This window comes from Thermobia domestica, chromosome 5 (genome assembly GCF_964235325.1).
Source record: "Thermobia domestica chromosome 5, izTheDome1.hap1.1, whole genome shotgun sequence".
In the NCBI taxonomy this organism is placed as follows: domain Eukaryota; kingdom Metazoa; phylum Arthropoda; class Insecta; order Zygentoma; family Lepismatidae; genus Thermobia; species Thermobia domestica.
Window position 1 is genome coordinate 170,216,386 of NC_137458.1, and position 25,795 is coordinate 170,242,180.

The window sequence follows — 25,795 nt, forward strand, 5'->3', positions numbered from 1 at the left end:
GTGACTATTTTCATGAATATATGCATCATATAAAAATCGCTTAAAGTTTGGTACTAAGATATTATTATTATTATTATTATTATTATTATTATTATTATCATTATTATTATTATTATGTTACATATTACTTGAGCTTATAATTAGGAAGACCTAGGCGCAGATGGGAGGACAATATTAAGATGGATCTCGCAGAAATAGGAATACAAAGTAGAAACTGGATCCAGTTAGCTAAGGATAGAAGTCAGTGGAGAGCTTTTGTGAATGCGGCATTGAACCTCCGGGTTCCATAGGCCATAGAATTCGTTAGTTAGTTAGGAGGGTAAGTGTGCCTAAAGTCAGCTGTCTCCAGTAGTCAGCCATTTTTCAGTAAAAGCATATTAAATAAACATACAGTAGCTTGTTATCAAACAAATAATCAACTACAACTTAAATCAGAGCTCCAGTATTCAACCTCATTTGTTCTGGCCTGGTGTGACTCCTCGTGGCAGAAAAGAAAAATTATCATTTGTGGTCTGCTGATGCAAGTGAGCAAAGTGCGCATTTTGTTAATTAAAAAATAAGGAAGAAGCTTTACTTCAAAGTTAAGTTAAAATTATATTATTGTAAAATAGTACGAGTTATTGCTTTCTTCTATGCATGAATGTATCGTAGCTTATCAAAAATTCGTGGTTTATGATACAAAACAATATATTGCGTAGAAATAAGGGGGGCTGACTACAAGTTGCATTTTTGATAACGTTTTCCGGTAGTCAGCCATTAGGGGCTGACTACTGGAAATGACTCTTCACTTCAATTTCCAATGGTCAGCCCCTCATTACTTTCAACGGACGACTACTGGATACATATACTCCAGTAGTCATCCACTTACCATTCATTCAATTTAAATGACACATGACATACAACTAAGACACTTAACTAATACGTAGAAGACTTTTCTAACGATTTAATGAAAAAGTAACTGTTATGATGTCACTAATTGCATCATACAAGTATAATACAGTTATAAAGTACGGGACAAAATTAAACGATCGAAAATGCCATTAAAACTTATGACGATGTTGGTCGTTTATTTTTGTCCCGTACTTTAATATCAGTCTGGTATTGTAACCATTTCAATTCTTGTATTTTTCTAGAACTGAGGGAAAAAAAGGTTAAGGATTTATGGCTGGTCTGAATTATTTCTCTAAAATTTAAAAAGGACAGGTAATGAGTATTTATTTTACCCTAAACATACGCCCTACATAAGCTTTGGGGGCCCGGGCCCCCCGGCCCTAGCAGGATCGACGCCCTTGACCCTGATCATAGCTTAGTCTTTTAATCTAAGGTAGCTATGAGGAAGTAAGGGTTATCCATATCTAATTGATTTATTTTTTTAAATTACTCCGCACAATGTCGCGTTTCTGCACGTTTTTAATTCCAAGGCTGCAATTGCTCTTCAACTATTATTATTATTATTATTATTATCTGTTTTTATCTGCTCTGTTCCTAGAGTTGCCTGATTGCCGAAACAATACAGAATAATCATAAATATTTACATTCTAACTCACTATGAGCGTGAGGAAAATATGTCTAACAGTTTAAGAACGCGTGATTTAGCGTTTCTTTCAACCAGTCCAAAGACATCTACTGGAATAGACTCAGTGTCAAATGTTTTTGCAATCAGGTGCGTTGAGGATACTCTATCCAAAGAGTCTTCTTATTCTACACTAATGAACACATATAAGGGTATTGTTCTGTCCGAAGAGGATCGATCTATCAGTAGATACTTGCTAGTGAAATGCTCGATATCTTAGTCCTGGAACATACCAAATTTTAGCAATTGGCCGTCTAGAGCCTACAAATATATCTTCGATATCAGAAATAGACGTTACGTCTGACTCAAACCAGGAAAACAACATATCCGTTATGGCATCTTGTACTGAAGCGACGCAAGGTGAAAGGTCTGCTTCTGTTTCTACAATCAGTAGAGCCAGAAATAACTCCATATGATCTCAGAAGAAATTCAAAGAAAACCTTCGTAAAATACTTCCATATCATCTGGCTTTGATTAGCATCTTTTCTGGCTAGCTCCAATCAAAAACAAAACTACCAAACATGTGCCCAGAGAAAAAGTTAAAAGTGCAGTATCCTCCCAAGCATGGAGAAATTATCAGATGGTAAAGAATGAAAAGAAAAGAAAACTAGAAGAGGAATGTCTAAAATGAAAAAGGGAGAGAATACAAAAGAAAGGAAAAATTTTAAGTCAAACAAAAAGAAAAGGACTGTCAAGCCAAGTAGCACTAGTAGTTAAGAAGACGAGACGCAAGAAGTTGTTGAAATGCCGTCTAAGGCCTGAAAAAGAATTCATAAGTGATATTGAGAACGATACACTTAAATATATTGGGTGTCACTTTTGTGATCACTGGTACCACTTAAAATGCACGTGCCTCAGTGTATTATCGTACGAGGAACCTGCTAAACAAGTGCTTATGTGTCCTGAATGTGCTTAATGAACTTCATATTAAAGGGTTAATGTCATAGCTAAATACAAATATCAATGTAAATATAAATGTAAATATAAATAGGACTATACATTAGTTTTAAATAGGCTAGTCTAGGCCGAGGCACATTTTTCTTAGTTTATGGTAAATATCATACAAGAAGTCTTTTTTTCTGTATCGCAATATATTTCCCACCAGGCCTGCTTCTAGCCACAGAGGTTTGGGGGGCAAGTCATTAAAAATCTCTTACACATATCTAAATTGTGTTTTTTGTGTTGAGGTCTGGAAGGGCCACGAAAAGTTTAGGAGGGCCAGGCCCCCTAGCTCCCTCTAGTTGCGGGCCTGTTTTCCACGTAGTTTTTCTTTGTAGGAACTCTGAGTGCAATATATTTGTCCCTTAATTTGCTACTGAGGAATTGATCTCTAAAATTCCATTAAAAAAGTCAATTCTATAGTGTGGCTGAGTACTGGTTAAAGTAATGGCTTACCTTTGGTTTTCATAGGCCGACTACTGTTTTTTTCAGGGTTTCTGGTATTTTCTTTTTCCTATGTAATTATGTATAAAAGATTTCCTATGCGAGCTACACAAACGTAAAATTTAAACACTGTTCTTTCTAATGACATATGCAGTAAAAGTTATTAGTAAAAAATGATTTTTTTATACTTTAACAAAGTTGAAAATCTCCTTAAATGGTTGACTACTGGCACATTTACCCTATTACTTGAGATGCAAACTATAGTTGCAATTTTTTGAAGGAATGTTGCCTAACTGGAAAGTAGAACTTTACATATTGTTCTGTCTGTGAAACATATGCTTGTTTAGCTTTATTTGAAAGTGTTAATTTTGCCAAAAATATTGAACGTTGGAAAACCGCAATAGCATTTCCTTATAGGGGCCAAAAAAAAGAGAGCTGATATTTCTAAAGGAGGCAATCGTAACAAAAACGGATAGGAGATAAACATAAATCGAAAATGTTATGTTGAAAACATTTTCATTGATTTTGTCTTCTGCCTCAGGCACTGACAAGGTCAGACAAATATTGTCTATTACGTTTAAAATTGCCTAAAGGAAAGTTGAACAGAATACCACAGATCTTATCACTCAGTAACCAGTTGTGAAGTGCTCCCTTGTAGTCAAACAACATATATCGAATAAACGTGTTTTCTGCCTCTTAGCAAATAAAAACTACGATCTTACTAGCTCTTGGAGTAACCAACTGCGCATGTCGTTTAATAGCTTCAACTAAAAGGGGTGCTCATTCAACGTGCAACTCGTGAAAAGGGTAGAAGTCAGAAATGGCTGAGAATAGAAAAGAGCGTGTTCTTGCTTTAGTGCAAGAAGGCTATTGCGCTGCACAAGCCGCTGAAAAGTGTGGAGTTTTACCCAGAACAGCACAGAAGTGGATAAAGCGTTTTCGAGAGACTGCAGAAACTATGCGGCTCCGAGGTAGTGGTAGGCGTCGTGTGACAACACCTGAGCAGGATGCCCAGCTTGTTGCTGCTGCGCGACTTAATCCCAACATGACTGCCAGACAACTTCGGCACGCATCAGCTTTTCCAGGCTCTCGAGATACTGCTGTACGGCGTCTTAGGGAAGCTAATCTTCACGCCCGTCATGCTGCGGTGAAAGAATTCCTCTCGGAAGAGCATATAAGACGACGGCTTCAGTTTGCGGAAGAAAATGTGAACCGTGATTGGAGACATGTTGTCTTCACAGACGAATGCACATTTTCTTCCTCAAATAATGGCCCAGTAGTCGTGTATCGTCCGAGAGGCTCCAGGCATGATCCCAGATACGTTTTCACAAACGTCACTGTGGACGCGTATCTGTATCTGCTTGGGGTTTCATGACATCACAATGTCTTGGAGTACTCCATAGGGTAGAGGGGCGTCTTACAGGTGAGCAATATTTACATATCCTTCGGGATGTTATGTTGCCATCTGTGCGTTTTATCTACCCCGATGGAGTAATCCAGTTTCAGCACGACAGGTCTCCAGTTCATATGTGTCAATTAGTTCAGAATTGGCTCTCGCAGCAGGCTGATTTAGAGGTCCTAGATTGGCCACCACGTGGAGCCGATATGAATATAATTGAGACAGTATGGGCAGAGGTCAAAAGGGTGATGAAGGAGAACTGGCCTAACCCGCCTCCATCCACAAAAAATCAACTATGGGAAATTGTTGAAAACAGCTGGGAGGAAGTCTCCCGTAGTGAACGCTTTCTCCGCAGACTTACCGAAAGCATGCCCAGAAGGCTCCAGGCAGTCATCGATGTAGAAGGTCATTGGACCTCCTATTAGACACTTTTATATAAACAGCCCTTTTCAGGGCTACGTATTCCCTTCCCTTCCATTCTTTTTTTTTTTTTTTTTTTTTTTTGAATGCCAATGAAAATGTATCTACGTCACTTTCACCGTTAAACAATGAAAATGAAAAAAAAAAAAAACATAATAGCAGTGGGCAAGACTCGATCGTGCGAACTTGTGTATTGTAATCTCTCACTTATCCCCTGAGCTACGAAGTAACACATAGATTTTTTGAAAAAGATATTAGTAGTTCATAACAACACACTCCCTTTTTATGTAATTCATGTGCCCCTTGCTGCTATGGATGGCGTGAAAACAAAATGCTACACATTACCCCATATCATTTCACCAGTAGATTGCTGTTTTCTGATCAGTTAAAACAGGATTCCTGGATATCTAAGCGAAAAATGTATTTCTTTTTCATGTATTCTACGAAAAACCTAAAGAGTAAAAAAATCGAGACAAGCAACTTTCTCGAACAAACCACTCAATGTATCAGTGTCATTGCAAACAACGTCTCGCTGATGTAATGAATAACAACATGTAGTAAAGATCATGGGGTCTTCAGATCAAATACAGCTTGTCATATGGTTTTATTTTCTTCAGCACAATAGAATTTTTTAAAAAATTATCCAGTCATGTGAGAAAAACAAATTTTGCAGAAATATAACATTTCGTTTTGAGAGGCGTATTAGCACGAAGAAATAGTTTTATTTCTTGCAATCCAAACCGTGAAGAATGAGCTAATGAATAGCGTTTATGGGTCTTTCAATAAGCACCATCCAGTGTGTTGTCGTCGGCAACGTTACGTTTTTCCTTTTCTTTTTTTCTCGTTTTCGCGCATCACATTCTGTTTTTCAATGACTTCTAATGCTAAATTTTAATCCGCTGTTACTTCGTTCGTCGTTTTTACTTCCACCTACAATATTAGATTTAGGCATAGCTGACTATCCTCTAATTTGTATCGAAGTTTTGTCAAGTTTCTAGTGAACGTCAGCTAACCATTTTCTTCCAAGTACTAAATGTATTCAAATATTTATTTCAAACGGCTGATTTGATTTCCCGCGATGATCGGACAGACAAACACGACGTCACTTTTACATATTGACCGCCTTATTTGGAACTTGCCCCATTTCCCCCTCAAAAGTGGATTTTTAAGGACAACGGAAGATGGGCTCACATATTTTAAAATAAGGTGTTTATATCCATCTGTTCCTCTTACGATATATGTGTTAATGAATCCGACTGGACCAAATGCTAAATACCGTATATTTAAAAGATAATTTCAAGTGCTTCATCCGTTTTGCTGTGAAGACAAGACACAATCTCGATGTCATCATTCTTAAATATTGAGCAAAAACGATACAAATTGCCCCTCTTCTCCATTTAGTACCGAAATTTCTAAACACGGTCGGACACGTGCACACTCGTTTTAAATAAGGAATTTATGTGTCATATTTCATCTCACAAACGTGAGAGATTCTATTTGTGGCATACATTTTAACCCCCTCTCTTCTGTTTGGATACGCATTTCAATAAAAATGGCGTGACAACAACCCAGTCCGAGGTAGGTGTTAACTATGTTAATAAAATTCATTTCAAACGGTTCAGTCATTTTTCGTTATGATAAACAACGTGTTTTTAATTTATATACTATGCAAATATAGGTTAATAGTATTGTTCTGTCTTGTTATTTATTTATTTAAGTTATTTATTGATATAAAATTGAGGTGTTACGTTTAATGTTTAACAATACCTAGCATTTACCATGTTATCAACCGTGAAGTAGCGAATTTTGTGTCTAATATTTATATTATATTCAATTTAATGTGTCACGCTAGTAGCAAATTAAGTATAAATGCGAAAACATTGTTCACTTTCAGTTCTCAAGAGAATTTCTTTCCTGTCTTTCTATTATTTTGTCAATAGCTTACAAAACACTGGCATCAGACTTTAGCAATTATATTTTTTAACGTTTTTCCCATAAACTCCCCTGAAAATTTAACCTGAATCGACCCTTACCGGGAATCGAACCCGAGACTACAAGAACCAAAAACACTCGCGCTAGCCACTAGACTTTTTTTTATTTTTATTCCACGTTAATTAGTAAGCCCACGTTTCATATAGCCTCGCTGTTGAAAGTGTTACGTGAATATAGACTAGACCAAAATTAATTATTGGTGTCCATTTCAGGATCACTCAGTATTATGTTTTTAAGTGTTAGAGTGTTACAAAATCCAACACTTTTCAGTGCCTTATTAAACAACTTATTTTTTTTAAAAAAAGTCTTGAATGTGTATTCACGGATACAATAAGAATAAAAATCACTATTAGAAACAAACATTTGCAGTAAAAGGAAAAGCAGAAACTATTTGTGTAATAAAAATGTATATCTTTGTCAAAATATTTGTGACTTGGTGTAATCTATATTCATTTAACATTCCTCCACTAAAAACATGCTACCGAGTGATCCTGAAATGAACACCAGTAAAAAATTTTGGTCTAGTCTATATTCACATAACAAAAGGAACAAGAAACTAAAAATCAACTCAACACTACTTTTATACCACCAATAGCAGCAAGGGGCAGACGGTACTATCCCGAAAAAATGCATTTATTCCTTTGACCCGCATTGCAAAGCATCGGACAATTTGCAACATCAATTACAAAAGCTTGAAGAGAAAGAATCTTTATGGACAATAAGTTTCTTACATACAATATTCAATTATAAAATGCCTACTACTTATCTTTCTTATTTAATTTATGGGGCGCGATGGTTCACTGGTAGAGCGCTTACCTTTGGTGCATGCGGTCTCTGATTTTATTCCGTTCAAGTAAGCTTGTGGTGGACAACATTATGTCCGTGACTTTTCTCAAAGCATTTCCCTTTCCTTCCACTTTCTCATTCCACCAATTCTTATATCATTTTTCTTACTTTAATTATCTTCTCCCTTAGCCTAAAATAGCAGGATTCTAGAACACTGGTTCGTATACCAATTGAGTGGTGATGAAGAAAGCAATCAACCTGGTTAACCTGCCTTCACTCGCTATCGCTTGCTCGACATTACTATATGAATTGTGTATTGAGATTTGATAAAGAAAAGAACCAAACTGGTTACTAATCCAAATTCTCCTCTATGTGAGGACCAGCAATCGAGAACCTTCCCGCCTAAGGGGCGTAATAGCGGGATGTTAAATATTTCATTTCATTTTCTAATTTAATTTAGCTCTTCCACATAATATTTTATCTGAAATAATAATAAGATATTATCAAGTGCTCGCAAAGCTGGGAGCGATCTCGGAATCTACCGTAATGTGCGGTAATCTTATTAAATATGTTTCACTACTAGATCAGTTGTTGAATGTTTCATAATGCTATACTAAATTCCATAAACATTCAAGCGAAATAAGTAAAATTGATGAGATTGACAATTTAAACCGCACAGTATTGCAAAGCTGGCGGTGTAAATATTTACTCCATTACGCAAACTCTGTTTCAAATACAACCATTATTATACAGTTCATTTTCATAAATTTGTTCTTATAGCAACTATATCATTTCCTATTTAAATTCAATTTATAGATAATTTTGTGTTACATATCAGCTGATACTCATGCTATAAACTATACAATAAGTTAACATTCGATGTAAATAAATAAGAAATGTATAATGTTACAGATTCTGGAATTGCAATTTAATTCAATTTTAAACTGTATAATTTTCTATATGATTGTTTCATTTACTTTATAAAAATCCAGATTATGATTTACACTAACTGTTTTAATTAAAAATACAAGCTTATACAGGGTGCGGGGAAAGTCCCGGAACGGTCCAATATCTCGCGAAATATACAGATCAGCAAAACAAAAATAACACGTGTTAAACAGTTTTGAAAAATCTATCCAATGATACCAAACGCAATTCTCCATTCCCACACGGGGGGTAACTTTAAAATTTTAAATGGAAATCCCCATATTTTGTTGCACTTTTGGATTCTTCAGAATAAGTAACAGTGATTTGACCCAAAATTGAAAACAGTGCCTTCACGGATAGCACTTGAATGGACACATAAAAAATGGAGGCGGCAAATCTTTATGAAAATGTGGCCTCTCAGTGTCGAGCTCTGGGCCATGCGGTTAGCGTACGGGACTGCGACATGAAAGGTCATGAGTTCGATTTCCACGCAGAGTAAAATTTTCATGTAATTTTTTTACCCACATAACGAATTCATACATTTTAACTTCCATAAAATAATGCATTTGTCCATATTTATTAATTTGCAAGAAAATACAAATGGTGACTTTTTTTTTTTTTTTTTTTTTTTTTTTTTTTTTTTTTTTTGTAAATAACCCTACTACTAAGAACTACTTCATAAAGCTACTTTGCAAAACAATTATCGATATTGTATTCCATGTAACTTCATCTTCGCGCACACTGTTTTCAATTTTTGATCAAATCACTATCACTTTTTCTGGAGAATCCACATATGAAATAAGAAATAGGGGTTCCCATTTAAAATTTTAAAGTTATCCCCCGTAGTCCTCAAGGAGGTAGGGATAGGTGATTGTGTTTTCTATCATTGGATAGCTTCTTTAAAACTATTTAATATGTGTTATTTTTGTTTTGGTGATATTTATACTTCGCGAGATATTGGACCGTTCCGGGAATTTTTCCGCACCCTGTATACAGTATTTTATCTCTTTTTCGCACTCTCACTCTCTATATTACAACTGAGTGTTGCAATAGGTATCAAGAACATGAATAATTTTGATTTTGGGCGTATGGTTTAAGGTTGGTATTCAGATCACAAATCTGTTCTCATTATAACGGATGTGGTATTAACGTTAATAAGGATCGTTAACGTTCCACATTTTAGTGTCTTCGTATATAGCCTAATTGATGAACATAGTGAATAAATGTGACTGAGCTTTGAAAAGTGATTGTTCATCTGGTCTTGTGTTTTTAAGCACTTCAAACTAGACATTTATATTTTAAAAAATATTTCACTATATTGAAAAAAAAGCGTTCCGTACTCAGGCTCGAACTGCCACCGTTCGGTTCTAGAATTTCAACAGCATTGCTAAACCCGCTTGGCCACGCAGGCATGCTACGAAATAACGCGTTCTGATATTAGAAATAGACTCGCTCCAAGCGCAGGTTTACACTTGGAGTTTTAAATAGCCATTTTCTGTTTTTTTTTCAGTAATTTCAACTGAAAATATTGATTGATTTCCCATATTGGAACTTCACGTGAAGTGTGAATTGTATGTTCATCTCAAAAATACATTATTTTTTGTTCCTTCAATTTTACGTATTTGTGAGTGCTCCTAATACCTGTGCACTGTATGGAGTGAATTTCCCTCGGGATATTCTTCGCGTAATTATCTGACAGACTAAAGTTTCATAACAATCACAGTTTTTTGCTTATAATTTTCTTATTTTGCTTTATTTTTTCACAAAAATCATAAATAATTATTCATTACTACATTGCTTTGTTAAGGAAAGCACAAAGAAGCGATAATATATTAAGAAAACTAAGTTATTAATGAAACTGTGGAAGTTACAGTATATGCGAACTTTTTTTTGCGGATGACGATACATCTGACCACTCTGGTTCCTTCACAGGCGTGGTCTACGCATCGGAAGCTATCGCTTACACTCAAGTTCGGAAAAATTCAAGGGGAGATGAAATTGGGGCTCCAAGATAATGCTTTGTTGGCCGCACTCTTTGGAACTTATGTGTAACAAAGCAGTAACCTTTATGTGTATCAGATTCGAAAAAAAATCTTTAAGTTTTAAGTCCCACGGTTATGCCGGTTAGGCTAAAGGAGACGGTGATAATGAGAGATGAGTGAAATGGTGGAATGAAGAAAGTGGGAGGAAACGGGAGAACCCCGAGAAAACCCACGAGCACGGTGTTTGTCCACCACAAAGTTCACTTGGCGGGGGCTGGGATCGAACCCGGGACCCCAAGCACCAGAGGTGAACGCTCTACCACTGAGCCACCGCGCCCCCCTATCAGATTCGAATCCAACCCTTTACTAAAAAAGGTTTTTAATATGAATAGAATCATTGCCAAGGCACATACAGGATGGCTCAAAAGTAGGTATAAACCCCAGCATTGATCAACTACAACATTCTAGTTCATGAGTTTATTTTCTTCGACTGTCCCGAGCTTCAAGTATAAGTAAAAAGGCTTTAAGAACAAATAATAAAGAAACTAAGTCTACCTGATGGATAACAATAAGAAATAATATAAAATGCAATGAGCTGATCAGTACGGTACCGCATACCTACTTTTGGACCATCCTGCATTTTAGATTATGCAGCTGGTAAAGCTCTAAAAATTCCTGACCTTGGATTACCTATAATTTACAGCTTACCAAAAATTCGCCATATACTTATTGTAATTGCTCATTTTGCAATGACTAGAGCAAATATTTGGGAGAGTTTCTTTTTATGTACCATTCAATTCACCTTTCTTGGAATCTGATTTACAGACAGAAATTGATCATTATAAAAAAGGTTGTGAATCACCTGTTACACCTACTCCATACTCTACAAATTCTACTACTTACTTTTTACTCTCTCTCTCTCTCTCTCTCTCACACACACACACACACTCCGCACTCCACCTCTACACACAAAATAAACAAATAAATAAAAAAAAATATTGAGAAATTATTCCATTTTAATAAGTTAATAAACAAAAGAAACCTTAGTACAAACATTTACATAACAAAACAAAAATTATATTGCTGCACAATTCGTAATAATTATACACATATATTTTCAAATAATGGAAACACCCATGCAGTGCAACACGTAACCCTTTTGAGATAACACTGCAAATTCACATACCGCGACTATCTTAGTTCTGTGTTCGATAATAATGTAGTACGCGAAGCGGTGTACAACGGATGTGTATGTGTAATACACCAGAAAGTTGTAAAAACAGGAGACCTCTGGTTTCCGAACAGAGCTAATTGTGGATACACATCTAGTTAAAACATGTGCATCCAACATTGTCAGTGTACACGGTGTATCAAGAGCAACTCTGTCCAAAGTGATGACGACATTGTGAACTTCTGCCAAGACTCATTAAGTTCAGAGGAAAAGTGGACGGAAACAAAATCTAGGTGAGATAAACTGTTGAACATTGAAAAGGATTGTCACAAAAAAACACAGTTAATGCGGCGCAGCTGACTGCAGAATTCATTTAGCATGTGAAACGAATTGTTTCTACAATTACAATCTTACTAGAACTGCATAACCTCAACACCCGCAGTCTGGCTCTGATTTGGAAACCTACGATCAGTTTTGGGGCAGTGTGTGCAGCGCAGAGTTCCTCTTACATCACAGCTGACGCAACTGACTATTTCAATGAATGAAGAATGTCCACTATTTCTCTGTAAACAATCCTGGAGTTGTATGCTTTAATTCTGCCACGGAAGCAAGTTGTATTAAAGTCTAAATTGACCCAACGCTACAATAATCGGGTATGTTGTATTTTGTTAAGGTGATTCCTTTATTTTGCGAACTACTGCACATGCAAACAAGTAAAATGAATTAAAATTAGTTAATATGAATACTACCAAAGTATATGTAAACGAAACAAACAAAATGTACGAGAAATTCTAAACAAAATGTAAGAGAAATTCATAGCATCAGAAGTACATTCCAGCATTAAAATAAATCAAGCGCATAACTGAATTTCCTTTTGTTATACATATTATTTCGTATACCTCTGCATTAATTAACAGTTGAAGGGTCTATTTCATAAACGTAACAACCTTTTGATAAATAAAAATTATCTACTACTACATCTATCTTAAAATTATGACAAATTAAAAAGTAGAAGTTTACTACCATTCCTGTTTTTCTACTTCATAATACTTTACAATTTGAAAGAAATAATACTGAGATTGTTTTGTAAAAGAGGGCTTGACATATCCTGTGCAAACGCGATTTTTACAACAATATTGCACAAACATCTTTATCTACCTATTCTTTTCCTGTGCAAACGCGATTTTTACAACAATATTGCACAAACAATTTTATCTACCTATTCTTTCAGTTATCATATCGTTCACAATCATAAAAATATCTTCTGAAATATAATTAAAACAGCGGTACAATGTTCAAGTAATCACTTAAAGTATTTTAATAAAGTACTAACAGGAACAAATTACAACTACAACATTTTATTGTTTTTATGAACAAATGAAACGAACGAATGAATAATTCGGTTTTAAGTCTCGCAATTCTATCTTGCATGTTCATAAAATAATAATAAATACAATATTATGATGAAATGAAAAATGATGAGCTTGTTCATCAGTCTGAAACTACTTTTTTACGCTTTCGTAGATATTGCAAAAGTAGTAGACTAAACTTAAAATTTCTCTGCACCATTGTCTGTCATTTTCAAAATATTATTTAGTAAAATAACTAATTTGTGGTCATAAAATCGGAACTCCAAGATGGACGGAATACATTCCTGGTATGGACATTAGCGCAAGATATATAGTCAGTCATAATGAGGAATCCTGTGGGAAAGATACATTTGATGCGATAGATATATGACAAAGAGATATTAGAGAAGTAAGTAACAACTGTGCTGCCTCATTTGTCTTGGCACAGCATAGGCTTCAATTTAAGTTTCGGACCTTTTATACTGCGAAGTAAGTTCTTTAATTACTGTGAAGTTTACATAATCGCTAAGCAGTCTGTCGCCAAAACGAGGGACATTATAATTAGGATCTGCTTCCTCATAATGTGGAAAGTTTAGATAGCAGAAACAATTTGATCAAATTGGATTATGAAGAGATTTCAAACTGAAAACTGTCGTGTGAGAACAGTTCCATGAAAGCAGCTTTGAAAGACGAAATATCTCTCAAGGCACTCCTATTGTTCTCTTTCGATGTGCTGATTTCAAATCTTGGCAATATCAAGATATTGCGCATATCACCCAAAACAGACCACTATAAAGTTAATAGATCTAGTCATTAGATGATACTGTCAACTCAAATTGGAACATTCCCTGATGGAACAAGATACGTTTCAATATGTTTGAAGGGTACTTCTCACAAAAATGACTGATCCAGTTGTTAAATTTGTGGCATTCCTTATTTCTTCTGACATTTTTGTATTACTCTTTGAATTTTGCAATAGTACGCAAAACAAGACAAGGTAAATGCCAAGTAATGAATATTTATAACGTAGATAGATAAGAATATCCTAATCGAGTCCACGTACACAACATGGATCGATTTTGAAACCTCAGAGATAGGAATTTTACATTGAGACAAAAATGACCGATGTGCTTAAGAAGAGTTATTATATTAAATGCTAAAGGATTTATAAAAATCCTAATCCTAATTCCAAGCCTGAAAAACCAGACAGATAATGACAATCATCATCAACGCTTTGAAACCTTTATAAGTATATTAATATAAGGCGAAAGCGATCAGTCAACTTAATATTAAGGCAACTGAAAAGCTGATATTTGAAATAGATCTTTTTTCCTGTGTCTTTGATCCATTTTTATCGAAATAACTTGGACAGCGACAATTGACAAATCAAGCTTCATAATCTCTCAGAGTATGGCAGAGTAAAAGTGCTCTGGTGGGCAAATGCTGCACAGAATCGCCTTTGGGGTGGATACGTTACGGTGTTTTCCATGCAAACTTTCGCAATTTACATATAGTAGAACAGTGTCAGAACAATGACTTCGTGATAGGACGGGCCACTATTGAGTGTTACAATAAACGTTATGTGCAGCATCTTCCTCTACAACACATTACCAAAAAAAGAATCGCATTTAAAGAGGGTGTAGGTGAAATTCACAATACTGTGCTGAAAAAGATCTACAATCTGACAATCTGTAAGAATCTATTACTACAGCGTATTGAGACCAAACAATGATTGATGCTATTGGAGTGGAATCTCTTAGGTACGGAATAACTTCAACTTGTTCCAATGGATTGGGAAGATTCAAATAAAAAGCAACGATAAAAAATAGAAGTCCTAATAATAATAATAATAATAATAATAATAATAATAATAATAATAATAATAATAATAATAATAATAATAATAATAATAATAAAGATAATATCAATATTTATACTTCCATAAAATTAGAAATGCATGCAGTACAATAAAAGTGTCGAGTTCAAAACTTTTTCAACAACTGAAATCAGGAACAGGTTTCTGTGTAATTTCATATAATAGATCAGAATGTATTCTTTTTTTTTTTTTTTCGCGCTCATAAATATGATTACCACATAGTTGCCAAATAGGAATTCGGATGATGATACGTACTAGATGCTATTATGTAAAAGATTTTACTTCGGAGATTTAAAAAATCTACAGTAATCTTTAAGATATGTATGTCTTTCATTTAAAGTTTGATATGAAATGTATTATTTTGTATGTACGAAAATAATTTTCTTTTTCAATACGTGGACAAATATTCTGAGTTGTCGTAGGCTTTTAAAGGGTACAAACTCCATCAATTTATACAAGAAAGATCGTAACCAGCCAAAGAATTTTCGTGGCTCTAAAGTCAGCACATCGGTTTCAATCTCTATTTATCTTGATAAATCTGAGTTCATAACTTTATAAATTTAATAGTGAGTTAAGTATCTCATAATGCTAGATCAACATCGAAAATTCTACTTCTTCACCCAAAAATGAGCCATGAGCTACGAGTGGTATATGGAAGCACAAATTATTCTAAGAGATAATTAATTGGATTTAAGTTAAATTCCCCTTTCAGCAGCGAGGCTATGTGAGACACGGACCAACAACTTAACTGGAATCAGAATCTTACGAACTCCCAGCGATAATTAATTATCTTCTCTGATAATACCAGTGTGCCGAAAGATATTTTACTTAGGATATTAGTTACTATTTCGAAACATGTTAGGATTTTGATTTGTAAATATGTAAAAAAAAAAAAACACTTCTTAATTTTCCGAAAATATAAGAAGCATACAGATCTCAAGAATGAACTACAAAATGTCTTCTTAGTTTGTGTTCTTCTATGAACGACGTGCCACATATGTGACAGAGATACTCCCTTTGGTTCATATGAATTTTAACATGCTTTCTTAGTGAGCTTTTATCAACATACTCTTTACCGCAATCATCACAAACAAATATCTTCAGAGCGGTTGGATCAGAAGCATTTGTAACATGCGAACGCAAAATATGCTGACAAAGATCACGTTTACTGCTTAAGTATGTAGAACAGTAAGAACAAACAAATTTCTTACTAATTTCCTCCATGTCAGCATTGGACTGAATGTCATCACAATTTTCTAATATTGTTTTACATAATGAATTTACCATATGGCTTCTTATATGAGCAACAAGATATGATTTTCGAGTAAGCTTCTTCCCACACATATCGCATTCAAATAATGACCCTATTGGCTCCGAGAAATGAGTCCTAAAATGATTTATAAGGTTGTGTTTCTCCATAAAACCTTTTGAACAAATATCGCAGACAAAAGATTTATTCCCAGAATGAACACGCAAATGACGCGAAAAGCGATAGTATCGTTTAAAGGACTGTTTGCAAATGTTGCAACGGTAAGGTGTGAGTTCTGTGTGTACTAACAAATGTTGGTGAGCATTATATCGTGACATATACGACTTACCGCACTGACTGCATATGAAACGCTTCTTATTACGTATTCTTTCTGTAAGAATATGGCAGCTGTGTACTTCTAGGGATTTATTGTTACTTCGATGTTCGTCTTCAACAGATTTAATCTGAGGCTCCGTATACAATTCACTGAAAATAAATAAATAAATATTACCAACATATTGCAGTTATTACTTTCATTTCAAGAAGTGTAATCTGATTGAATTTGAAATGATAATCCCTCAATAATGGCATAAAGTAATCAGTATAATAAGTACTACAACAAATCAGATAATACAGGCAGGAAGGAGATAAAGATTACTCTTCGGTTTAAAGACATCAAAATTAGATATTATATTTGAAGAGTTGAACTGATACAAATGGTGTTACAAGTGGTTTGTACGTGCGAAATTTATGAAGCTGTGCCAAACCGAACGAATTAATGCATAACATAAAATTATTTTAATGGTGATTTTATGAGACATTAATATGTTTGGCTTGGCAACTTCAAAAATATGTTTAGATAATACTAATAAGTTATTTTTTGTTTTTGAACTCTTTAATACGAAGGCCACTATTTATATTTTGAGTCTAATAATGAAAAAAACAGTAATCTGTCATTGAAAATTGATTTACTGTTTTTCGAAATATTCCTTATGATCAATATATTTTTGCATTCGTTCGAACCATTTGTCAAAGCATTTTTTCCAATCTTCTTGAGATACCTCCATAATATGGTTTATGAATGCATCAACGTCTTCTTCCGCCAACGAAAATCGCTGTTCACGCAATTTATTCTTGACATTCGAGAACAAGAAGTCGTTGGGTGCCAAATCAGGACTGTACGGCGAATGACCCATCAATTCGATTTTTTAGTGTTCAAATAGTCGGTTGTTAGATGAGATGTGTGCGAGCTCACATTGTCTTGATGAAGAATGATCCGACGGCGCTTGTTTGTTTTCCGTATTTGACCGAAGATCTCCGGCAAACAAATTGTTTTGTGCCATTTAGAGTTGACGGTTCTACGTTCCTCTAAAGGCACAGTTGCCACATGACCAGTTTTCCCGAAAAAACAGGCGACCATGTGCTTCAAGCGCGAACAACTTTTATTGGATTTGGTTAATCTTGAAACACCCATACAGTCGACTGCTGTTTACGTTCCTGCTCATAGGCATATATCCATGATTCGTCACCTGTTACAATCTTATATACGTCTTTTGAAGCACCGCCATTGTATCTATTGAGCAATCGACGCGAGCTTCTTTTTGAGTTTTTGTCAAATTATGTGGGATCCAACGAGAACAAACCTTTCTCACAGCTAAATGATCACGTAATATTTTATATATGCTGGTGGAACTAATGCCTAGGGTTGCTTCAATCTCACAATATGTCACATAACGATCTTGCAGTATTAGGTTTTGCACAGCATCAATGTTTTCTTGAATAACAACTGATTTTGGACGACCTTCGCGAATATCGTCAGTTAGAGAGTGGCGGCCACGAGTAAAATCGTTATACTAGCGTTTCACAGTGGCAGAGGATGGGGCTTCATCGCCAAATGTGGAAGTAAATTGATCGATGCACTCTTGTCTCGATAATCCACGTCGCAAATCATAATAAACCATTACAGGAAAATTTTCACGAGTTAATTCCATTTTTCTGTTGTCACGCAATCTTCAAGTCAACGTAAACAACACAAATAATGCTATTGACAAAACATTTGAAGTACGTTATGGTCAGCAATGTCAAACGTTTTTATGCAAACAAAAAATAGCGCCTAACTACAATCAATGTTGCCAGGCTCAAAATATAAATACTGGCCGTCGTATTATTACTGTCTGCTTTTACCATTTTTATTATTTTCTGCCTTTTAGTGCCTTGTTTTGAAGTCGGTTCATATTTAATTATTATTATTTTGTTATTTTGGTTTTCAGTGTGTGTTTGAAGTAAGTTTTTTTTTTTTTTTTAACTCTCCCATTTTCCGTTACCAGTAGTTTAATTAGATACCTAAACAAGGGCAGGATACTAACTTTGTATAAAATGGGTCTCCCTACGAAACATGCGTGAGGAAATGCGTAATAATTAATTATGAAATTACTGAATTTCTATTATTATTATCAGTAACAATCTTCCTTAGGAACGTCGTATTACATTAGTGAAAACCGCAACAAAACAACATGTAATCTAAAATGTAGTTTGCCCTTTGTCTCAATACCAGTTGCAGCGGGTCAAGCTTAATGTCATTTGACAGCTGACAGTTGAGGCTAGTAGGTGTGCAAAAAATTTTGACATTTTTAGAATCCGAAATAAGGTATTACACCGTACAGATAAGCATACTTCCCACAAAACTGCAATACATTTTTTTAATTTTATTTCCATAACGGTGAAAATTGTCTGAAGCAGCCTTCGTCAACTCATTGCTGCTGTAACGTAATATAATCCTTCCATTCAGAGAAAAACTCGCCTGGACTCATTTACTTATAAACTACTAAAAAGATGTGAATATTCTTTAATGATTAGTTTCCTGTCTTTCTTAGTAACTACATGCAAATGTTCATATAGTTCTTGAGTACTCTTGATGTATGTTGTGTCTATTTTGGCATATTTCATGTACACTATGTGATTAAAAGTATTCGGACACCCCTAAAACATACGTTTTTCATATCAGGTGCATTGTGCTGCCACCTACTGCCAGGTACTTATTATCAGCGACCTCAGTAGTCATTAGACATCGTGAAAAAGCAGAATGGGGCGCTCCGCGGAACTCACGGACTTCGAACGTGGTTAGATGATTGGGTGTCACTTATGTCAGAAGTCTGTACGCGAGATTTCCACACTTCTAAACATCCCTAGGTCCACTGTGTCTGATGTGATAGTGAAGCGGAAACGTGAAGGGACACGTACAGCACAAAAGTGTACAGGCCGACCTCGTCTGTTGACTGACAGAGACCGCCGACACTTGAAGAGAGTCGTAAAGTGTAATAGGCAGACATCTATCCAAACCATCACACAGGAATTCCAAACTGCATCATGATCCACTCCAAGTACTATGACAGTTAGGCGTGAGAAAACTTGGATTTCATGGTCGAGTGGCTGCTCATAAGCCACACATCACGCAGAAAAATGCCAAACGACGCCTCGCTTAGTGTAAGTGGAGTAAACATTGGACGATTGAACAGCGGAAAAACCAGTGGAGTGACGAATCACGGTACACAATGTGGCGATCCGATGGCAGGGTATGGGTATGGCAAATGGCCGGTGAACGTCAACTGTCAGCATGTGTAGTGCCAGCAGTAAAATTCGGAGGTGGTGGTGTTATGGTGTGGTCGTGTTTTTCTTGGAGGGGGCTTGCACCTCTTGTTCTTTTGCGTGGCACTCTCACAGCGCAGGCCTACATTGATGTTTTAAGCACCTTCTTGCTTCCCACTGTTGAAGAGCAATTCGGGGATGGCGATTGCATCTTTCAACACGATCAAGCACCCGTTCATACTGCACGGCCTGTGGCGGAATGGTTACACGACCATAACATCCCTGTAATGGACTGGCCTGCACAGAGTCCTGACTTAAATCCTATAGAACACCTTTGGGATGTTTTGGAACGCCGACTTCGTGCCAGCCCTCACCGACCTACATCGATACCTCTCCTCAGTTCAGCACTCCGTGAAGAATGGGCTGCCATTTCCCAAGAAACCTTCCACCATCTGACTGAAACTATGCCTGTGAGAGTGGAAGCTGTCATCAAGGTTACGGGTGGGCTAACACCATATTTAATTCCAGCAGTACCGATGGAGGGCGCCACGAACTTGTAAGTCATTTTCAGTCAGGTGTCCGGATACTTTTGATCACATAGTGTATATGCTTATTTCTAGTTCCTGTTTTACTTATTTCTGTGTCTGTTTCCTGTTTGAAGTGCCTAAAACACCTTCAGCCTACTAACAACAAACTTATAGGGAGTCATGATGGCCCATTGGTAGAGCGCTTATATCTGGTTTCAAGAGTCGCAAGTTTGATTCCAGGCCATATGGATTCGTGACGAACAACACTCAGAGAAAGAGAACGGAAAGATTCAAATATGGAGGCAGGTTATATCTACAAAACAACGTGTCATAGAACACATGTTTACTGAGATTATTTGCATACTTTCACGAGAAGACTTATCTGCCGAAGTTTGTCAGCTAAATTTTTTGACCCTGATATATATATATGTGCATATCCATTTATATATTCTAACAGTACATATTTATATGTCGTTTCTATTAAACGGATAACCATACCTATATCTAAGGTGGTTAATTACCCAGACATTTAAGAAAATTAACAATATTAAAAAACGAAACAAAAAAAAAATCAAAACGAAACATTACAAAGAAATTCAGACTTGTTGACTACTTGTAAGTTGTAATGTGAAATTGGGTCTGAAAATATCATTTCCTGCAACCATCATAAACTTTGTCGCCTTTATACCGAGTGCCTAAAACAGGATATTGTCAAAGCAGAAAAACAGTCAAGGCAAATGTGGACTGACTGACTCAGGATTCTCGAGAGAACAAATGTAGCTTGTAGTCAGTAGCAAAGCTTAATGGCTGTAACCGTATTCTTTGTCCTGAATTTCACACATAGCGGACATTTCAAAACTGTATTTGGTGTAATTAACAGAGACATTTAAAAATTAAGTTAGTGTGTTACTCTAGCCTTCATTTCACGAGCGTGGAAGTTAACGATACTTTCAGTTTAATAACTAAAATTGTATGTTAAGTTCAAGAACATTCTTTTATATTTAAATATGCTAAATACCATACATTTCTATCAAAGTTAGGAATATTCACCTATTGATAATCTTGATAAAAAAAAATAAAAAAGGAAGTTTAATTTTGTTACCAGTAAAATAAATCAGAAAACTTATACAATGCAACCTTTGTCTTTGTATTTCTACTACTTATCGGTAAAGACGGCAACAGGAAACAGGCGAGAAATTGAATGTTTCCATAATAGTAAATGATTCTTTCCGGCAGTAATGTTTATACAATTATGACAATAGTGCTGAAATATGTAATATATATATATATATGTAACTCACAAAATGATGCCTATCCACTGAAAATTTGTACTGTCATTGTCAAAAGTAAATAGTAGAATAGATTTTAATATTCTACACTAGATGGCGAATATCTTGATACACTCATCTTTAAAAGCAGAGATTAAAAAAACACACACATACATACATTATATATATATATATATATATATATATATATATATATATATATATATATATATATATATTACCTGTTATCTTGGTAAACAGAAGTTACATCCGATCCAACTCTATCAGAAATGGAAGGTTTCTGATCACTCATACTGCACTGGGGAAGTTCTGATTCACCAAGAAACAAACAGGAGACAGGAGGTGGCACAGATTTGCAGGTGACAATATTCGAACGAATTTCCTTTTCAAATTCCTCAGTTTCACAAATTTTGTTAGTGGTGAAAGATGAGCTATTTTCTTCTAGCTTTAAAACATTTAATGCATTAACTTCGTACACAGTTAAATACTCCTTATTATCAACAACCGCTTCAATTCCAACATCATTCTTGATTTCCTTACATATTTCAGACGGAAGCTTCTTTTCTAATACTTTTCTTTCACTAAGCGCAGAGTTCTGCTGTGTTACTCTTGTGTTTTCTAGAATTGGATTTACCTTAATGTCATTGTATGGTATTTCTACAGGAGAGACAAGTTCCAAACTCTCCTCTTTTATAACATTATTATTATTTATTGGAACGATACTTCTTTTGTCCAAATATTTTATAGATGGAACATTTACAGAATTACTATAATTTTCACAGTTTTGATAATTTACTTCATCTTTAGTTTTTACTTTACTATAGTAACAAATATTTGGATTCGATCTTTCGATAGAACCTTCTATCCCAACATTATACGAAGGCATATCTTTAGACTGCAAACTTTTGTATCACTAAACCTGCGTGCTAAACATGTAGATCACCTTGAGCACTATGCCAAATTACCATATCACAATTAATTTCTATCAGGTACATATATGAAATAGTATTTATATTTTTAATTAAAAAAAAATATTTACAGTACATCTACTCCTATACTGCTCTAAAACTGTATTTTTATATGATCCTTTCGTCATACGTAATAAGTTTTTTCTTTCACTTGTTTTCTTTTCTTCTTTCCTTACGAATAAAATGAAATCCTTACGATTCTTCTGCTTGGAAACGTCTAAAACAGAAATAAAATAACACACATTACTAAACTTAATTTTACAGAGTTAGCAAATATAGACATACAGTTGTTAGTATTGGGCCGTATGGCTCAGTGAAAGAGCACTCAACTGGTTTATAGAATCCCCAGTTTGATTCCAATTCGCGCCAAATGGCCTTAGTGATGGGCACACACTATGTATGTGGATTTTCTCACGGTTCTCCCGTTTTCTCTCCCTCTTTCTTGATTCCATCATTTCATTCATTATCATCACCGTCTCCCTTAGCCTAGGAGAATTAGCGTGGGGCATTACAAAAACTTAGTATCCGAAAATCATAATTCACTCCCGTATTATTTACATATTAGTGTATTTGTCTTATTGGTTGTTGTCCTTAAATATTACAAAGAAATAGCAACATTAAAAAGGATTATTTTGAATTTAAAAAAAAAAAAAAAAAACTTATTTACAGCATATCTACACCTATATTGCTCGATGACAGGAATTTAGGAAGATATGACTGGAATACTTTACAACTTCGCACATGGTATGTTTATCAGGATATAACGCATGAACAATTACAATTTCAGCCAGACGGCGCATCGGCGGTCAAATAGTACCATCTGTTCAATATAATACCAAGAGAGGGCGCTTACGCAGCACTCAAATAGTTAAACGTCAGCAAGCGAACAGGAAACGCGACGCAATATAACTAGCTGAATGGTTCAAACGCGGAAGAATGTCCAGCCTACATGAAGACACTTTTGCGAAACTGGTGGGAGCATTAAATACGCAGTCAAGAAAGTGATACGGGTGAAAAGCAATGAACAAGGAAAACAGTACGCAGCGATGCTCGGGCAGTGGACAGCACAATGTAGCCACACCACAGGATGACAAACATCTTGATGTGACAGACTATAGAGCGTTGTCCACAGTGAGCATAAAGGATGATGCAAAACCAGGATGGTCGAAATTATCAACCGGTGAAAGAAGTGCGCAACTTGTAGCAGATACACTTGAACAAGATCGCCGTGTGACATGTGAGGAATTTTCTGACATCACAAGGATTCCATCTGCGTTAGTATACTAAATTCTTGTGATTTACAGAAGAGAAAAAATTCTGCCTGATGGATTCCCTACTTCTTGACCTGCTTACTAGAAGCATACACGTCTGGACAATGCAACGGTGTTGGAACAAAGATTCAACGTTGAAGGTGAGGACTTTCTGCGTCGCATTATTGCTATTGATAAAAGTTGGATCAGAGACTTTGAGCCGGAGTTGAAATCACAATCCAACGACATGAGAGCTCCATCTTCTCCAAGACCAAAAAACTGCTGCCAATCTCAATCAAAGGTTAAACAAATGTTGATTTTAGCTTACGATCACCAAGGCATTACCGTAACAGACAGAGTTCCATATGGAAAAAGTGTCCCAGTAGCGTATTATTGTGAATTTCTGCTGAAACTGCGCAGAAAAATGCACAAAACCCAATCGCAGTTGCTCAGGGCGGGTCCACTGATTCTCCACGAACGCTAGCCCCTCACAACTTGTACCTTGTAGAGTTTTTTCGCAATGCAGTATGTGTTCACGAGACAGCTGTGAAGAAAAAACAGTTCACTGTTGTGTTATTGATATTGTCCACCGTTGACCGCATTGCAATGACGACATGGGCGAAGCATTTTTTATTTTGCCTGCGGCCAAACATACTTGAAATTTCGGAGATGACTGCCATAGTTATATTAACTCAAGTAAGAAGTTATTCGGCTGTCGTAGGTGATGTAGCAAACAAAAGGCGTTCCATACCCCTCCCCCCTTAATAGAAAAAAATGAAATCTTTAAGTTTTACGTCCCACGGTTATGCCGGCTAGGCTAAAGGAGACGGTGATGATGAGAGATGAGTGAAATGGTGGAATGAAGAAAGTGGGAGGAAACGGGAAAACGCAGAGAAAACCCACGAGCACGGTGTTCGTCCATCACAAAGTTCACTTGGCGGAGGCTGGGATCGAACCCGGGACCCCAAGCACCAGAGGTGAACGCTCTACCACTGACCCCCCCCCCCCCTTAATAGAAGAAATCAAGGGCCGTGATGTAGGGTAAAAAAGGTGGTCATAACACAAGTTCTTCTCTCCTAATCCAACGATCTGGAAATGTTTCATTTAGGTAGGTCTGCATATCCCTGTGAAAATGTGCAGGTGCACTGTCATGCTGCGATTACATCTGCTGTCTTATGTTCAAGACCATATGTTCTAACAATTTTGGAAGAACATTACGTAAAAATAAAAGATACGTACTCCCACACAGGTAATAAATAAGGTTCTATTACAAAATTATCCACATACCGCACACTAAATCTCTGCTGCTGATCGTTCACTAGAGTTGCATGTGGATTTTTACGCCATACACATGGCTACTGCAAGTTTCAGGACGATCTCTGATCATTCCCAGTATACTGTCTTCAAATTCAACTGTCCACATGGTGCGATTTCCTCCGATTTCAAGTAGGGGAAATTGAAGAGACCCTATCTCTCGAAGGCGAATGTGGAAGCGTGGAAAAAATACAGATAAAATTAATCTCCTCTAAGGACAACTATCACGATATAAACGCCTCACCTCTGGACTATTATCCCTTGCCTCTCCATAAATGAGGTGCACATCTGCCAGCTCGTGGACAGGGTAAACTGCCATTGCGCAGGCACGTACAGATTAACACAATTAATTTTACTTAAACACCAACGTCTACAGTTTTACCTGACCGTGAATACCTGGACACAATTCTCTACGGTTGAACGCAACACTTCCTATCCTGTTATACAGCAATTCCACATGTAACACCAGAGCATCAGACTATGTATATCACTCACAAGTTGCGTAGTTGCCTACTACAACACAGTCACGCTAATTAACGCCATTTCACAACAAAACTGCAAGACTGCCTTCTGCGAGCTACACGCAATTTGCACACAAGGGACGATAGTTCCGTAGTGTGCGATCAAAACATCATGCCCTTAGTGAAAGCACTATGAGCTACGTACGTACTGCTATGTATACGATAAAGTACCACATTTTCTTTTCTCCGTGTAGGTATTCCATCCAGTTCCAAGGTACATTAGAACGTCGAAAA

General features: G+C 36.1%; 1 protein-coding gene across 21 annotated transcripts in view; it reads right to left on the reverse strand.

Moving 5' to 3' along the window:
- Positions 1 to 25,795, reverse strand: part of LOC145686267 (uncharacterized) — a 223,769-nt gene that overhangs the window by 176,352 nt on the left and 21,622 nt on the right. For 20 of the 21 annotated variants that reach the window (XR_014131565.1, XR_014131564.1, XR_014131561.1 and 17 more), the window contains exons 2-3: positions 21,730 to 22,693; positions 16,457 to 16,593 (exon numbers count right to left, since the gene is read on the reverse strand). Coding sequence is in view for 10 of the 21 variants with exons in the window: in XM_081759394.1 (XP_081615520.1) it covers positions 16,457 to 16,593; positions 21,730 to 22,394 (802 nt within the window). In the remaining 11 variants the exon portion in view is untranslated. Of the gene's footprint in view, positions 1 to 11,445; positions 12,331 to 16,456; positions 16,594 to 21,729; positions 22,694 to 25,795 lie in introns of those variants that run through there. The other variant, XM_081759397.1, reaches the window with a different exon arrangement.